We start from the raw sequence: 18,976 nt of genomic DNA on the forward strand, positions 1-18,976 counted from the left end.
TGGTCTGGTTGTGTGAGGAGATTATATGATCCTTGATGGAGCCCTGTTGTTTATGCATTGTTAATCGCCAAGTAAGAGACGTTGTTGTCTTGCCTATATACTGAGATCTTTGGGGCTGACAGTCCCCAAGTGGGCACGTGAAGGCATAGACGACGTTGGTTTTTTAAAGACGTTTTGTTTGGTGTCTGGAGAGTTCTTCATGAGTAGTTTCGCCGTTTTCTTGTTTTTGTTGTAAATTGTTAATTGTATCTTCTGATTTTTGTCTGTGGGGATAACGTTCCTATTAATAATATCTTTCAGGACACTTTCCTCCGTTTTGTGAGCCGTTGAAAAGAAGTTCCTGTAAAACTGTTTAATAGGGGGTACAAGTGTTGTGTTGGTTGACTCTTCAGAGGTTGCATGGCGTTTCACCTTTCTTTTGATAACGTCTTCAACATCTTCATCAAAAGATAAAAATGAAACGCCTTGCAACCTCTGAGGAGTCAACCAACACAACACTTGTACCCTTATTAGACTGTTTTACAGGAACTTCTTTTCCACAGCTCATAAAACGGAGGAAAGTGTCCTGAAAGATATTATTAATAGGAACGTTATCCCTACAGACAAAAATCAGAAGATGCAATTAACAATTTACTACAAAAACAAGAAAACGGCGAAACTACTCATGAAGTACTCTCCAGACACGAAAGGAGTGTATGACCGCAAGATGATATTCAACAACATTATATATAATATATATATATATATATATATATATATATATATATATATATATATATATATATATATATATATATATATATATATATATATATATATATATATATATATATATATATATATATATATATATATATATATATATATATATATATATATATATATATATATATATATCGAAAAAGTAAGATTTCTAACACAGAATTTTCTCAATATTTCTTGTTTTTTTTTACTATCGATGGTAATTGAAAAATCAGTTCTCCAAAATGCATTTATATTTCTAGTCTGACGCGACGCTTGAACGCATTTCGTAATAACTTATTACATTTTCAAAGACTTTAGTTTACACACACACAACTGTAACCTGAAAACACTAAACAGAGTTTTACTTAATGCTAACATTGAATAGCTTGTCTTTTATACTTGCATTTGGGTGAGGTGATATTTGCAGCAGTTTTCGATGAGGTGAACAAACTTTTGAACAAGACAAGATAGAACACGTTGCAATGGGTATAAATTGGATAAATGAGAGGGAAGAATGGAAGTAACTGCAAAGGGCACATGTATAAGCAAGTAGATGGGGTCGCCATGGGTTCTCCCCTAGGCTAACCTAACCTTGACCCACAGGGTAACCTGATATAACCTTGATCCACAAGCTAACATAACCTTGACCCACAGGCTAACCTAACATAACCTTGACCCACAGGCTAACCTAACATTTCCCTGACCCACAAGGTAACCTAACATAACCTTGACCCACAAGGTAACCTAACATAACCTTGACCCACAAGGTAACCTAACATAACCTTGACCCACAAGGTAACCTAACATAACCTTGACCCACAGGGTAACCTAACATAACCTTGACCCACAAGGTAACCTAACATAACCTTGACCCACAGGGTAACCTAACATAACCTTGACCCACAAGGTAACCTAACATAACCTTGACCCACAAGGTAACCTAACATAACATTGACCCACAAGGTAACCTAACATAACATTGACCCACAGGGTAACCTAACCTAACCTAACCTAACCTAACCTAACCTAACCTAACCTAACCTAACCTAACCTAACATAACCTTGACCCACAAGGTAACCTAACATAACCTTGACCCACAAGGTAACCTAACATAACATTGACCCACAGGGTAACCTAACATAACATTGACCCACAGGGTAACCTAACCTAACCTATCCTTTCATAACCTTGACCCACAGAGTAACCTAACCTAACCTATCCTTTCATAACCTTGACCCATAGGGTAACCTAACCTAACCTATCCTTTCATAACCTTGACCCACAGGGTAACCTAACCTAACCTATCCTTTCATAACCTTGACCCACAGGGTAACCTATCATAACTTTGACCCACAGGCTAATCTATCATAACCTTGACCCACAGGCTAATCTATCATAACTTTGACCCACAGTCTAACCTATCATAACTTTGACCCACAGGCTAATCTATCATAACCTTGACCCACAGGCTAATCTATCATAACTTTGACCCACAGGCTAACCTATCATAACCTTGACCCACAGGCTAACCTAACCTAACCTAACCTTGACCCACAGGCTAACCTAACCTAACCTTGACCCGCAGGCTAACCTAACCTAACCTTGACCCACAGGCTAACCAGGCGGTGCAGGTGAAGGAACTGAGTGAAGCTGAGGGTGTGGACGAGTGCGCTCACTTATTCCTCAGGGAGGAAGACAGTCCCTTCAGGAGTTGCTTCTCCCTTGTTAACCCGGAGCCGTATTTCTGGCACTGTATCAACACCTTCACTCAACGTGGAGTCGCTGACGAGGAGGAGGAGGAGGAGGAGGCTGCTTGCCAGGCAGCGATGTCGTACCGCACTCAGTGCCTGGCCCAAGGCGTATACTTGCCGGCCCCACACTACTGCCAGGCAGGTACGATACTCATGAGAATTATATTACTTCTACGTCAGTATATAAAGTCAGTTCATGGGAACTAATGCTTATTGCGGGGATAGTGAATGACAGACTGTACGCTCGCTCTGCAACACCACTTAGCAAATAAACAGTTCCAAAGATCCGCAGAGCAAAGCACGCAGCTCAAACCGGCTGCTTCTGTTTGGACCAGAGAGCTTACTCCTCCTATTGAGGACTAGCAGAGTACCCGACCTTGCTCGAGTGGACAACGGAGGCCACATCAACACTACCCACGTCTATCATCACTGTGACCATCTTCACTACCCACGACCATCATCACTGTGACCATCTTCACTACACACGACCATCATCACTGTGACCATCTTCACTACACACGACCTTCATCACTGTGACCATCTTCACTACACACGACCTTCATTCTAACACGACCCAGCCATTCAAAAGGCCTTGGAACATGCTCTTGCTGAACACCGACAACATGTTATCATACATACAGATTAGAGAACTGCCAATGAAACCTTGCAACAAGAACACATACATGACAACATCCATCTGATCACAAATGTCATATCAATAATGCAAACACTCGAACGTCAAGGCCGTTGGGTACTTATCAACTGGGTGCCAAGTCATGTGGGAATAATAGGATTTTTATCAGGGATATTCCTGCGCGGGCCCTAAGAGTCTGGCAGGCCCACTAAGTGTTGCTTGTTTCTGTTTTACTTGGGCGGAGTATGAGTATTTATGACTCGTATGGTCGCTTCAGTAAGAAATAGGAAATGATAGTGCAGACGAAGGTGCAAAACTTGCAATTAAGAAAAGAAATGTAAACATTTACATACCACAGAGTCTATCACAGATTAAGAAAGTAATTTGAAATAGATCAATGCATAAGATATACAGTGACCACAACACAGCAGTTGCGGGTTGACCACAACATGCAGGATCTGCGGGTTGGTACGAGAATTCAACCAAGTACGAACCACTTATTTTGATGAAGGGGAGCAGTAGAACAACATAAGTACTCTTACATTGCGTCAGGCTTGGACACCCATCTGCATGGGAAATAGGCTTACAGGTTCCAGAAGGACTATTGGGATAAGGACTAATGATGTTTGTTTACAGATCTTAAGGACTTGTGAAGTTTGTTTACAGATGTTAAGGACTAGTGATGTTTGTTTACAGATGTTAAGAACTAGTGATGTTTGTTTACAGATGTTAAGGACTAGTGTTGTTTGTTTACAGATGTTAAGGACTAGTGATGTTTGTTTACAGATGTTAAGGACTAGTGATGTTTGTTTACAGATGTTAAGGACTTGTGAAGTTTGTTTACAGATGTTAAGGACTTGTTTATGTTTGTTTACAGATGTTAAGGACTTGTGATGTTTGTTTACAGATGTTAAGGACTTGTTTATGTTTGTTTACAGATGTTAAGGACTTGTGAAGTTTGTTTACAGATGTTAAGGACTAGTGTTGTTTGTTTACAGATGTTAAGAACTAGTGATGTTTGTTTACAGTTGTTAAGGACTTGTGAAGTTTGTTTACAGATGTTAAGGACTAGTGTTGTTTGTTTACAGATGTTAAGGACTAGTGATGTTTGTTTACAGATGTTAAGGACCAGTGATATTTGTTTACAGATGCTGGGGTGGAGAGGGCAGCAGATGCGGTAGTGCCAGCTGGTGGCACTTGTGAGGTGGACGGGGTGAGTGTGCCGAGTGGGTGGTCACTCACCTACCAAGATGAGACTCAAGGCTCTGCAGATATTGCCCTCATTGTTGAACTCGCCAACTGCAATAAAGACAGAAATTTGCAGCAGTTTATGCAACTACTGAAAGTACATCTCAGGAAATCTAAAATAAGTAAGTTCTTGACGCTGAATTGTTTCATGTTTCCATGGGCAATTGTAGACTTTTATATTAAATAAAGTAAAAAAATAAATTAAATAAAGTACAATGGACAATTATGCCTATTATCATTATTTATTGGGCTTTGTTCATTAGCTTTACCTTATGCATAAATAAATGACTTAGTACGATTGGCATATAATTCAATATAATTGGTATATAATAATAATATAAACATATTTGACTGTGTGTATAATTTGCATGTATTTTTCCAAGAGAAAAATAGATGTAGTGTGTAGAGAGATGCTTTACCCTCGTGGTTCACAACACTACAGGCGCCGCACCTGGCAGTGCTGTCATCAGCGGTGGGTTATCATCCTTGCCCATAATTTCAGCCTAGTCTACCAGCAGCGACAACATTGCTGATTATCTATATTTGTGTACCTCCCCTCCCCCCACCCCCACCCTAGCAAAAACATTCCTCGTGGCCACACCGTTTCATAACACACGTTGAAGGACAGCAACCACGTGTGTCATAAACAAATATTACTGGTGTATGCACGGCAGGTACAGAGACAAAGGACAAAGAAACTGCAAATGTCGCAGTTAAGTCAAATGAAGAATCACTACTGTTGAGAGCACAACCAAATAAAGCACAAATTACAGCTTAAGGCAACCGGTATGTTAATGTCCAGGGACTTAATTGTGGTCGTCCCTAAAATGCTGTGCCATCGCTGACAAAATGGAAAAATAGAGCAAATGCGGCCATAAAAACTATAGATAAGCCTCACTTGGGGGGTACAAATTTGCAGGTCCATTCCTACACACAGTGAAGCAGGACCGAATGTACTCTGTGTATAGCCCTGACACACTACACGGCGCAGCGGTAAGTAGTCACAGTATAGTGGTAGCATCAAGAGAAGAAAACCACTGCTGGAACACTAAATAATCAAACCGTAGAAAACCAGACACAGGTGCAACATTAATACCTGGATGGGGTTCTGGAAGTTCTGTTTCCCAAGCCCGTCCCTAGGCCAGGCTTGACTTGTGAGAGCTTGGTCCAATAGGCTGTTGTTTGGAGCGGATCGCAGGCCCACATATCCACCACAGCCCGGTTGGTTCAGCACTTCTTGAAGAACAATATCTAGTTTTCTCTTGAAGTTGTCTACGTTTGTTTCGGTAATATATTGTATACTCGCTGGGAGTATGTTGAACAAACGTAGACCTTAATGAATGAACCTCACAAACATACGCCTACATACCGAAACAAAATTCCCAGAAACCCTGCCTGTGGATGCAAACTCAAAAGGAAAATTCCAACCACTGAAAGCACGAAACGACCGGGTGTAGAGATGAAACCTCTGAGCAATCAGTCCAGAGACTTAAGAATGTCTCCAAAACGCTTCACCAACGCAAACAAATCAAGGAAGACAAGTGAAGGCTGCCGCCAAAACTAGTGAAGCAGGAACCCGCCCACATGAAGCAACGTACAGATGGTGGATGAGGAAGCAACACTGAACAAAGTGTCGCCCAACATCATTATTCATAGATCCTTTACATGTTGTTTCCATTCTGTGCGTAGATCTGATTCCGTCTTCTATCCTCTCTTGCTAAGTTGCGTCTAATTAACTTTCTAACTACACTGAGTATACAGTGTTTCCCCAGCACCAATCTCACCTGCCAGAGATGGTTTGAAAAATGCTTTGTTCAACCATGTGTATAATGTAGGCCTGTCTTGATTGCGGAGACCTAACCTGAAGTGAGTAAGTTTTTGTCTTAAGGACCAACAAACTGGGATAGCTCAAAATTTCAAGATTTTAATACATACATACGCAGTGAAACTACACATTCTTAATACTTTTCTACTCATCGTTTATACTTTTTCAATCACTAAACTGCAGCACCTGCAAGGTTTAGCCACGGAACAACCAACTCCCAAGCAAGTCATTTCAATTATCTGAAACTCTTAGAGGCTGGAGGCCATTAGGGATGAAAGACTCGGCGCTGTTACTGTATAGTTAATTATTTCAGATGATGTGCGATATGCTCTGATAACCGTACAGGGAGAAAATGTGGCTCCTGCCTCCGCCTTCATGACTGACGAGGAAATGTCCACACTTCTTGGCACTCTTACTCTGGAAGGTCCCAAAGTTGACAGTGGTGGTCCAGAAGCTGTTATATCTGCTGCCACAAACCTCAGGTACGTCTTAGTGTGGATGATTTTCCAGTTTTCATCTTCATGTTGTTCAAAAAAAGGTTCCGTGCAAAATGTATTCGTTACTAAGATGAATTCATGTTCATGAAGTGAATAATAATGAATAACATTTCTAATGCTGTTGGAACGACTTGCATTGGAGTCAAACTAAGTAGTTTGATCTATGACTTTTATTTATTTTATTTATTTCAGAAGTTTAAACATAATTAATTCAATAATTCCTGCATTTTTTACTTCTACTTTCATTCGAAAAATTCTAACATGACTTTTACTTAGAAACATATCATCCATGTGACCGTTCCTGGGCCTCACATTTCCATTACATGTGAACTAAGTGTCAGCTAAAGTGTCAGATAAAGGTCTTATCACATTCCTCGTGGTGTGTGGATAAGTGGACGCCCAAGTTCCTCCTTGTATTAATACTTTAACTGCATCATACTGGTTTATGCCTTTGCTTGCGAACCTTACGATGTTCATCAACCAAAAGCTTATTTGTGAAAACTGATGTTCCATTGTTATAAGACAACAGCAATTGCTTATACCTTTGAAACTTTGCATGGACCCACTAAAACCCCCCTTTCTCATTTATAATCTTTCACTGCAAGAATTGCAGTCTTGCAGAAGTTCCTGTTGCCCTTGTGGAAAATCCTGTTCATTAAATACCTTGAAGACAACCAATACATAAAGGTTTACATCCTCTCCCCTTTCCTATCCCCCTGGTACGCATTTTCCTACATTTTCACTGCCATTCACAGGCTACTGCTCTATTTATGGACGGATCGAAATCTGCTGATGAGGGTGGATTTTCAGCTTATTTCCCGATAAAACGAAAACACCGACGCCGACGGACTTCTGATTCTTTGTTTATGTTTCGCCCATAAGGCCATCCGTACTGCTAAACAGAAGTGGCAATCCTATATCTCCAGCATTACGGTTGGCATTCCTCAGATTTGGAAGAAGGTACATAAAATTGCTGGCAAGTTTGTTCCAGACCTATCGCTTATCCTTCATCTCCATAGTTCTGTCGATGCAGATCCAGTGTTGGTCCCGACTGCCTTAGGTTCGCACTTTTCTGTCATTAGGTCCGGTGCCCATATTCCTCCTACTTTCCTTTCTTGTAAGCCCCTTCTTGAGTCTCATATCTTGATCTTTCACACTCACCTCCAGCTTCCCTTTAACAATCTTCTCTCTTTCAGAACTCCAGTCTGTCCTGTCACTCTGGGGTTCTACAGCAGCTGGCTGTGACGGCGTTCGTTATGAGATACTTCACCATCTCCCACGGGGTGACTTTTAGTATTTACTGAATATTTGCAATCGTATTTAGGAGATGTCGTCTATCCCCGAATACTGGCTTGTATTAGTAGTTCTTCTCCACTAGCATGGGTTCAGGGATGGCAAGTCATGTCTCACAGGTTTAATAGAATTCTATGACCAAGCAACAAGCATTAAGCAAGAAAGAGAAAGATGGGTAGATTGCATTTTCTTCGGCTGTCAGAAAGCTTTTGACACAGTACTCCATAAGAGACTGTTGCATAAGTTGGAGAAACAAGCTGGAGTAAGTGATAGGGTGCTCCAGTGGATAAGGGTGAACCTAAACAACAGGAAGCAAAGACTTACTGAGAGAGATGTAGTGTGCCTGTTGGTCCTTCTTAACTTCTCCTTGCTCCTCCTTTATCTTGGGGACCTCCTGTTTCAAGGATAGGTCAGGGATGGTTGGTTTAGGTGCCTTAACTCCTAATTGTGTTATTTATTTGTATTTATTTATTTATTTATTTATTTATTTATTTATTTATTTATTTATTTATTTATTTATTTATTTATTTATTTATTTATTTATTTATTTATTTATTTATTTATACAAGAGTTCTTACATTCTTGTATAGCCACTAGTATGCATAGCGTTTCAGGCAGGTCCTTAATCCTATGTTCCCTGGAATAGGAAACAACCTAGAATCTATTTTACTGTTGAGTTAAACAGAGGCTTCAGTTAAGGATTGGCGCCCAGTAAATCCTCCCCGGCCAGGATACAAACCCAGGACAAAGCACTCGCGAAACGCCAGGCGAGCATCATAACCACTACACCACGGAGACTGCTGAGGAGTTAGGTCAGGTTAGGGTAGATTTAGGTTAGATTATGTTAGGTTAGGTTGGCTTTGAGGGTCCTTTATCTTGAGGGGCCTCCTGTTTCAAGGTTAGGTCAGGTATGGTTGGTTTAAGTGCCTTACCTCCTAGTGGTTTAGGTTAGGTTAGGTTCCTGGGTTGAGGCAGTATTAAGTCGCCCTCAGGGCTGCTCTGACAAGGTGACACCCATAGGGGATTTACCCCGCCTCCATGCTATCATCGGGGGTTTTTCCGAGAACCTGCTCCAAGATGGGTGTTCCCAGTAGGTGTCCTTAAGCCATGTCCAAATCTCTATCAGTTTATTGAGCAGCAGACCTGCCAACCCTGGTAAGAATAGCAGTGGTAGGATCCATCTCTTCTTACCGTTGTGAGTCCCTACAGGGAGGAGCAGTTGGGTCGTGGATTTGTCGTTTAGTATACTTCCACCGTCTGCAAATTTTCTTCTGGGTATCCCCGGTCCTAAACATCTGCCAGAGGTCCTCCAGCTGGTGGATGAGGGTCTCGTCTCTGCTGTTGATTCTTTCAAGCGGAAACCTAGTGAGTAGGGAAGAGATTTCTTTAAGGCTAGAGAGTAATTTGAGTCAAATTTAAGGTATGTGTGGAGGTTTGTAGGTTTGTAGAAGGCTCTCATGTGGAGCAGCCTGTCTGATTCACCTATGTACACTGTCGTATCCAGGAAATTTATTTCTGAGATACTCTTTTTCCAGTGTGAATTTCAGGTTATCATGGACTGTGTTGGCTTATTTGTCCTCCTTCCGCATTCTCTCCCATTCGAAGGAGAGAATGCACGAAATATTACACAAAAATTTCGGCGATGGCTACGCTACTCGAGGCTCCATTCGCTGTTCCCTTCGTCTGACAGTATGTTGCTCCATCGAAGTCTAGGATTGTATCCCTCATTACATGGAGGATGGCTTCCTCGAGTAGGTCCTGTGACGGTAACGCATTGGTGTTCGGCTGTTCAAAAGCTAGGGGTATGGCCTCGTCACATATAAAAACAAAAAAGAGAAAATCTGGAACTTCGTCTGTGGTAAGGTAATGGGAAGACACACAAAACACAAGTAAATTTAACAATGAGATTTTAATTACGTTAGAAAAGCAAAACATGAATAAAATGGACATACAAATTGGAACATAAAATCAATCAATCAAAATAATAAGAATAATCAAATGGCAAAATGAAAAGTTACGTTAAGATAAGTGAGTAATAACAAGTGAACAATATACAATGCAAAATATGGGTGCAGGAATATTGGCTTTAAGCTGCCACCTCTCTTAGTACACGTAAGCCAGAGCTTAGTCTACCAACGAGACGTGTTAACTTGTTGAAAGCACTGGATATTCTGAGGCTGTAGGTCGTGGTGGCCCCAGACATCAGGTAGTGTGGCGGTGGAGGAGCAGGTGCGACTGACCACCAGCCAATCAGCGATGAGCAGGCGACGGACAGGTAGTTTGGTGGTTCGAGTGGTGGAGGCGGAGCAGGTGTTCCTGGTGCTGAATACGTTTGCTCTCTGGCAAACCTTGGAGTTGTACTTGTTGGATATTTCTTCCATATTAGTTGTATAGGGATGTATAGCGACGAACTTAGGAGGGAAGAGCAGGCTCAATCTCTTGAAGGAGATTATCGTCACAACTCTCCCCCGAAGCCTGCGGTTCTGGAAGAAGTACGTCGTTATGTGGTGGAGTAATAGATGGAGTCGCTTCTACTTCATAAACTCTGGAGAGGGCATCGGCTATGATGTTGTCAGAACCCTTGATATAGCGGATCTCCAGGTTGAAATCTTGTAAATACAAAGCCCATCATAGAAGACGCTGATTAGTGAATTGGGCTTGATGTAGGAAGCGGAGAGGGTTGTGGTCTGAGAAGATGGTTGTAGACCTGGCGCCTTGTAGGTACGGAGCGAAGTGTTGGAGGTTCAGGACGATGGATAGTAGCTCCTTTTCAATAGTGCTGTAGTTCCTCTGGTGTGGTTTCAATTTGCAGCTGTAGTAGCTGACAGGTAGAACCTCCTCGCCTCGTTGTTGCATCAGGACACCACCAACGCCGGTATCACTGGCGTCGACATGCAGGACGAAAGGCTTGGTGATATCTGGCGAAGCGAGAATGGGATTAGAACAGAGGAGGAATTTGAGTTGTTCGAAAGCAACGGTTTGCTGCATGGTCCACTTATACCGTTGCTTGGGACTGGTTAATAGGATTAGAGGTGTGGCGACTGTACTGAAATTTCTCACAAACCAACGATAGTAGGAGGCAAGACCAAGGAAGCGCAGGAGCTGCTTCCTGGTGATAGGCTGTGGATACTGTTGGATGGCTTGAGTGTGTGAGTCTAATGGAGCTAGGCTGCCACTTCCAATAACATGACCCAGATAATGCACTTTACCTTTCGCAAAGGTGGACTTGCCCAGGTTGATGGTGAGGCCGGCTGTCAGGAGCTTGGAGAACAGACGTCGCAGCTGGAGCAGATGTTCACTCCAGGTGTTGGATGCTACGACGATATCGTCCAGGTAGGCGTATGTGTTATCCAAGCCCTGGATGACACGGTTGACAGCTCTCTGAAAGGTGGCCAGGGCATTACATAGTCCGAAAGGAAGGCGTTCATATCTGAAAAGTCCAAAAGGAGTGATAAAGGCAGATATCTCTTTAGCTCGCTCCGTTAGACACACTTGATAGTACCCCTTCAGCAAGTCCACTTGGGACAAGTACTGGACATTACCAATGGCGTCAAGGATGTCATCTATCCTTGGCAAGGGGTAAGCATCCTTGACTGTTACGTTATTCAATTTACGATAGTCAGTACATAACCGCACCTTACCTTGGGGTTTGGGCACCAAGATACAGGGTGAGGCCCAGGGGGACTCACAAGGTGTAGCCAGTCCATGATCCAAGAGGTACTGCACCTCAGCACGCATGACTTCCTTCTTGCTAGGGCTGATTCGGTAGAAGGGTTGACGAATCGGTCGGGTGTCGGGGAGCAGTTGGATGTCGTGCTGGGTAACATTACACTCTTGGGGGTCATCTCGGAACAACTCCTGATGTTCTCTGAAGATAATTACAAGAGGTGCACTATGATTATCCTGAAAGTATTTGGGAAGATCATTAAGGATTTCGGAATTAGAAAGCGCTGACTCCTTGTCAGTGCTTTCGGGAGGAGAAGCTGGGAAGGTCTCACTGTGGATGTAGGGTTCTGTGAAGGTAGAATAGTTTATCATGACAGTGGGAGGAGTACCATTATATTGCTTCAGGAGGTTGACGTGGCACAGCTGGGTCTTCCGCCGCCTATCTGGAGTCTCGAGAACGTAGTTATGGTTGTTTCTGCACTCCTTGATGCGGTAGGGTCCTGAAAACCTGTTTTGTAAAGGAGAACCTGGGATAGGGAAGTATGCTAGCACGAAGTCTCCCGGCTTAAATTTTCTTACTTTGCTGGTCTGGTCGTAATGAGTCTTCATCCTCTCCTGGGCTTTCAATAGATTATCATGGGCAAAACGGTGGACTCTCTCTAGAATGTGTTGAAGGTTTTGAAGAAACTGGGGCACATTCTGATGCTTACTGAAGGTGGCATCTCGGAGAGAGTCTTTGAAAGCCTTAAGGGGAGTACGGCACTTGCGGCCGTAGAACATCTCATAAGGAGATACTCCTAGGGACTCATTGGGAAGACTTCTGTAAATACATATTATCAAATCAATTTGCTTATCCCAATCCTTAGAGGTTTCACTACAAAACTTTTTCAAGAGTGCTTTGATAGTCTGATGACTACGCTCAAGAGAACCCTGTGAGGCAGGATGATAGGGGCTGGACAATACCTGTTTGATGTTGAACTCCTCCAGTGTCCTTTTGAAGAGATCACTGGTGAAGTTGGTACCACAGTCGCTCTGAATCTCCCTGGGAAATCCATATTGAGTGAAGATCTTCAATAGATGCTTTACAACCGTAGCAGCCGTGATGTTCTTCACTGGAACTGCTATGGGAAATCTGGTGGTAGGACACAGGATGGTTAAGATATAGGCGTTACCTGAACTGGTCCGAGGTAAAGGACCAACACAGTCTATTATAAGTCTGTGGAAAGGTTCCGCAGGCACCTGTATGGGAATCAGTGGCGCTCTGGGAATGGAGATGTTCGGTTTGCCTGCCATCTGACATGTATGACACTGTTTTACGTACTGTTTGACGCTATTTACCATACCTGGCCAGTAGTAGTCTTGACGAATTCCATGGTAAGTCTTGTTGAATCCGTAGTGGGAGAGTGCTCCGTGGGCCAGGTGTAGAATAGTGGGCCGCAGGCTGGTAGGAATCACAAGTTGTTCGATGTTGGCCCAATCGTCCTCCTCCTTCAGTTTACTGGGTCTATATCTGCGGTAGAGCAAGTCGTTCTCTAGGAAGAACCGAGGAATACTGTCGGGTTGAGTCTCAGCCTGGAAAAACAATGGTGTTAAGGTAAGATCTTCCCTCTGCAACTTACGGAACTCCAACTTGGTCAGATTCGGGGGTAGTTTCTGAGGGTCTTGAGGGACAGTGGTAGCAGTAGAGTCAGCTGGCTGTGGTCATGCGGCTTGTGCACGAGTGGTCACTAGAACCGGAGGAGAAACTTCATCACTCTCTTGAACCTCTGCTGGAACATACTCTAATATAGGGTTAATTGGCACAGAGGTACACACCTGGGGTTTGTCCATGACGATCAGGTTGGTCGGTTGCAGGTCTTCTGCCAAGTCGTTGCCTAGGAGAAGTTGCACTCCAGGCATGGGAAAAGGCTTTTCCCTGACGGCGACTTGGACTTCTCCGTTCACGTAGGGACAATCCAGGTGGACTCTGGCGAGAGGGTATGGAGTGGTAGCAGTGAGGTCAGTGATGAAGACAGTTTCTCCGGTGTAGGCGATGTTGGGCACAGCCGACTTCAAGATGATCGATTGAAGAGCCGCTGTGTCCCTCAAGATCTTCAATTTGAAACGTCCCTCCGGATTTGAACCGTTGGCAGAGACAGTTCCAGTATACAGGTAGTTACTGAAAAGAGAAAGATCATTAACATTAACACCAACATTCATCACAGGCTTACCGGACTTAGGAGGAGTTGGTTTGGGTTTCTGTGTGTCAGTGGTTCCTTTGTATTGAGACTTACCACACTTGTCTATGGTATGTCCATAGAGTCTACAATACTTGCAGTACAATTGCGAGCCAGCTTGATCGGTGCTCACTTTCTCGTAACTGTACCACGACTTCTTACTGGAGGATGGTTCGGGTGTCAGCCGGTGGATGAGGCTGTAAGTGTCAGCCGACTTAGCACACTTCAGGTAGTCGGTTTCTTCTTTATCTGCTAAGTATAGACGGACAGGAGGCGGCACACGCCTCAAGAATTCTTCAACAAGCATCAGGTTGACGAGTTCTGTAAAAGTAGAGACATGGCTGCTTCCAGCCATTTCATAAAATATCTCCATTTTGTGTTAGCAAACTCGAGGAAGGTAGTGGTACTTGCCTTCAGGTGGTCACGGAATTTCCTTCGATAACTTTCTGTGGAGAGGAGGTAGGCGTCCAACACTGCTTGTTTCAGAGTCTGGTAGTCATTCTCAGACGCCAAAGTACTGAGTGTGACTGCAGCTCTACCTGTAAGATGGACTGTGAGAAGTGTGGCCCACTGGTCGACAGGCCAACTGAGTTGATTAGCAAGGGTTTCAAAGGTGGTAAAAAACACATCCACTTCTGCTTCTACAAAGGATGGCATTAACTTACTTGCATGTGATATATTAAAACTGATGGGAAGATTGGCAGTAGCTTGCTGGCGTTGAGCGAGGTGTGAAGTTTCCAACGCGATTTCTCGTTGACGACACTCTAGAGCCAGAGTCTTGTTGCTTGTCATGTTCGCGTTGCATCTCCAACTCGCGTTGTTTTGTTTCAAGCTGTACTCGTTCACGTTCACGGAGTAAGGCAATCTCACGTTCTTGTTCTTCTCTCCTCAAGGCAGCTTCACGTTCTTGTTCTTCTCTCCTCAAGGCAGCTTCACGTTCTTGTTCTTCTCTCCTCAAGGCAGCTTCACGTTCTTGTTCTTCCCTTCGTATGGCAGCCGATTCCCTTTGCTGCTCACGTTCAATCTTGGCCAGCTCTAGTTTGAGTTTCATCGTCGCCAAATCAGTTTTATCTGCAATATAGTAAGTTTCATGAGTTTCAGAGTCTATCTTACCTTGTTCTAAGAAATGATCCAGTAACAGGTTGTGTATTTCACTCTTGTTGGCTTGGTAGGGAACTGTTAGTTTATACTCATGTGCAAGAGTTTGAAATTCAGCTCTCTTGGCATGACTTAAAGTCCCAATTGTACCTGCTGGATCTGCACGGAAAGCTTGGAGACGAAACATGGTGAAATTAGCAAATAAATGTACAACGAATATACAGTTATACAGTGAATGTCAGAAACAGGACAACGTGGCAACTGGTACCTATCCTGTGGAATCTTTAACAATTAAAGTTAAGTACAAGATGTTAAATGATTAATTTAAATCAAAGGCGCAGGAAATCTTGTACCCGGTACTCATGTAAGAGGATAAGGGCAAGAAAATCCTACTAAACAAATGAAACTGAGTTTCGAAAACAAATGAAACAGTTAATTGCCTCAAAAGTAAAATTGGTAGTCCAAGGATGTAGGCATACCTTGCCGAGTCTCTATAGGACATAAGCAAGTCTTTCCTACTGAAATTAATATGATACTTACAGAATTAGCGAACTTTTGTGCTCTGAAAAAGTAAGCTAATTCCCTACCGTTGTATGTATCATCATCTCTGACGTGTAGGGGTGCGAGGTGTCAACTGGTGACGAGAACTGCTGCTGAGGTCCCAATTCAGCAACTAAAGTTCGAGCTAGAGGAACTATGGCCCTCTTTGTCCTCCTACAGTCAGATCGCAGAAGATTCGGTGCACTTGACCCGGGGCAGACCACAGTACCAGGGTACCAATATGATGATCTGTCAAAATATGAGAAATATCCAAGGGACAAAAGATGGTAAACACGAGTAATAACACGGAGGGAGAGATGACCAATTAAGAGAATGACTGCGGCCTACAGTCACCACGTAATCCAAAGTTGTCTCACCTTCACCATATGCTACTCTCGTAATGCACAATACACACCGCACCATATAAAAAATGAAATTGAATATGAAAAATAGTAAAAGCTACGTTACCAAAGTTAAACACGCTTACCATTAATTACTACTTGGCACCAGTACCTGAGTGAAGCTCCTAGGACAGGCCCCCACTTAATATGTGACGGTAACGCGTTGGTGATCGGCTGTTCAAAAGCTAGGGGTATGGCCTCGTCACATATAAAAACAAAAAAGAGAAAATCTGGAACTTCGTCTGTGGTAAGGTAATGGGAAGACACAAAACACAAGTAAATTTAACAATGAGATTTTAATTACGTTAGAAAAGCAAAACATGAATAAAATGGACATACAAATTGGAACATAAAATCAATCAATCAAAATAATAAGAATAATCAAATGGCAAAATGAAAAGTTACGTTAAGATAAGTGAGTAATAACAAGTGAACAATATACAATGCAAAATATGGGTGCAGGAATATTGGCTTTAAGCTGCCACCTCTCTTAGTACACGTAAGCCAGAGCTTAGTCTACCAACGAGATGTGTTAACTTGTTGAAAGCACTGGATATTCTGAGGCTGTAGGTCGTGGTGGCCCCAGACATCAGGTAGTGTGGCGGTGGAGGAGCAGGTGCGACTGACCACCAGCCAATCAGCGATGAGCAGGCGACAGACAGGTAGTTTGGTGGTTCGAGTGGTGGAGGCGGAGCAGGTGTTCCTGGTGCTGAATACGTTTGCTCTCTGGCAAACCTTGGAGTTGTACTTGTTGGATATTTCTTCCATATTAGTTGTATAGGGATGTATAGCGACGAACTTAGGAGGGAAGAGCAGGCTCAATCTCTTGAAGGAGATTATCGTCACAGTCCCTTGACAGTGTCCATCAAACTCCTGCTTCCCACAGTTTCTTTGTGATTCTCTACTTCTTTTCCTTGAAAAAAGTGGCTACTATTCTCGCAGCCTGCCTCTGTGGAATGCTAGGGTAGAGCGACACCACGTCCATGGAGAATAGGGTCATGTCTTTTGGTGTCAGGTCTCTATCTTCATTCACCTGCATTATTTTTTATTAAGTCCATTTTATTCCTCAGTCTCTCCGGTGTAGGTGCAGCAGGGGGTTCAGGAGTGCCATGCAGATCCAGTCCACAGGTCTCATGGGTGCTCTGCAGCCGCTTAGAACCGGTTTACACTGCCAAGTTCCCGTATCTGCTCGAATCTCTTTATGTACCTTCCGGAGCAAATACAGGCTCGAGATTTTTTACCCGAAGGCTATATAGAAGGCTATATATTTTTCGCAGCAGCTTGTATCAGTCCACCTTGTCATCCCAGCTTTTATTCTTGAACATCTTTAAGACTATTCTTCTGCTTCTCGTCCGTGCGTTCTTCAGGGCTGCGTTCGTGTTTGCTATTGTGTGGTGTGTTTCCTCGTCCACGAGTTGAGGATGCATCTCCCTTTTGAAGTTTTCCGTGTTCCAAACTACTATTGCACCTCCCTTATCTGCGGGTTTAACTACTATATCTGACCTTAACTTTAGGGATACTAAGGCTTCCCTCTCCTCTCTGGGTATATTGCAGTTCTGCCTCTTTCTCACTGCTGTTTTTAGGTCCTCCTTAGCTGCCTGGATGACTTCGTTGACCCCTCTCAGGTTGAACAGAGGTTGTTCTTCTTTCCTGTATGGATGGAGGTATCTAAGAGAGAGAGAGAGAGGTTTGTATACTTCTTCTTGGGTCTCTCTGTAGTCGATCCTGGCCAAAGTTTGCTCCAGGCCATGTTTATAGAATTTTCCAGTTGTTCACTGAGGTCGTCAATTGTCTGCTGTCGTTTTCGTTCCGCTGGAGGTCCTTCTATGAACGTGAGTCCTTTGCTCAGAAGTTGTCTTTCGTTGTGGGTAAGAATGACCTCTGAGACCACTATCTCTTTTATTTGCCCGTTCCTCTGCTTTGTTGCCATCTGTTGCCGTCATTTCTTGGCCCGCCATTGTTCCACCCTTGGCCTTATTCTCTGATGAACTCTCGTCTGTTGTTGTTCTGCCTGTTGTTGGTGGGGAATCTTAGTCCCTCCGTCCATTGTTCCAGTTGTTGTTGGGTGCGGGATTCTGTCTCCACCCGTTGTTCCGGTTGGGATTCCTCTGCTGACCGTCGTTGGTGTAGAACCCCTGCATGGCCACCGGTGTTCTAAGTGCTGTTGTACTGTCTCTGTTGGCCACCGTTCTCCTGGTTGTGTCATCAACTGTTGTCGTCCCTGTTTGTCTCTTGAAAAACCTGTGGCCTGTAGGCGGCTGGGGCCTGCACATTCGTCCTCTCCCTCGGTGTGTGTGTGTGTGTGTATGTGTGTGTGTGTGTGTGTGTGTGTGTGTGTGTGTGTGTGTGTGTGTGTGTGTGTGTGTGTGTGTGTGTGTGTGTGTGTACTCACCTAGTTGTGCTTGCAGGGGTTGAGCTCTGGCTCTTTGGTCCCGCCTCTCAACCGTCAATCAACAGGTGTACAGATTCCTGAGCTTATTGGGCTCTATCATATCTACACTTGAAACTGTGTATGGAGTCAGCCTCCACCACATCACTTCCTAATGCATTCTATTTGTCAACCACTCTGACACTAAAAAAGTTCTTTCTAATAGCTCTGTGGTTCATTTGGGCACTCAGTTTCAACCTGTGTCCCCTTGTGCGTGTGCCTCTTTTGTCTTTATCTACCCTATCAATTCCCTTCAGAATCTTGAATGTGGTGATCATGTCCCCCCTAACTCTTCTGTCTTCCAGCGAAGTGAAGTTTAATTCCCGTAGTTTCTCCTCGTAGCTCATACCTCTCAGCTCGGGTACTAGTCTGGTGGCAAACCTTTGAACCTTTTCCAGTTTAGTCTTATCCTTGACTAGATATGGACTCCATGCCGGGGCTGCATACTCCAGGATTGGCCTGACATATGTGGTATACAAAGTTCTGAATGATTCTTTACACAAGTTTCTGAATGCCGTTCGTATGGTGGCCAGCCTGGCATATGCCGCTGATATTATCCTCTTGATATGTGCTGCAGGAGACAGGTCTGGCGTGATATCAACCCCCAAGTCTTTTTCTTTCTCTGACTCCTGAA

At 43.5% G+C, this 18,976-nt stretch overlaps 1 protein-coding gene across 1 annotated transcript in view; it reads left to right on the forward strand.

Annotated features, from left to right (window-relative positions):
• LOC138349889 (apolipophorins-like) overlaps nucleotides 1–18,976 on the forward strand; it is a 118,186-nt gene that overhangs the window by 62,943 nt on the left and 36,267 nt on the right. Inside the window, exons 13-15 of the mRNA XM_069339940.1 lie at nucleotides 2,359–2,638; nucleotides 4,279–4,500; nucleotides 6,517–6,685. Coding sequence (XP_069196041.1) covers nucleotides 2,359–2,638; nucleotides 4,279–4,500; nucleotides 6,517–6,685 — 671 coding nt within the window. The remainder of the gene's footprint in view (nucleotides 1–2,358; nucleotides 2,639–4,278; nucleotides 4,501–6,516; nucleotides 6,686–18,976) is intronic.

The sequence above is a fragment of the Procambarus clarkii genome, chromosome 42, assembly GCF_040958095.1.
Source record: "Procambarus clarkii isolate CNS0578487 chromosome 42, FALCON_Pclarkii_2.0, whole genome shotgun sequence".
NCBI classification, from domain to species: Eukaryota; Metazoa; Arthropoda; class Malacostraca; order Decapoda; family Cambaridae; genus Procambarus; species Procambarus clarkii.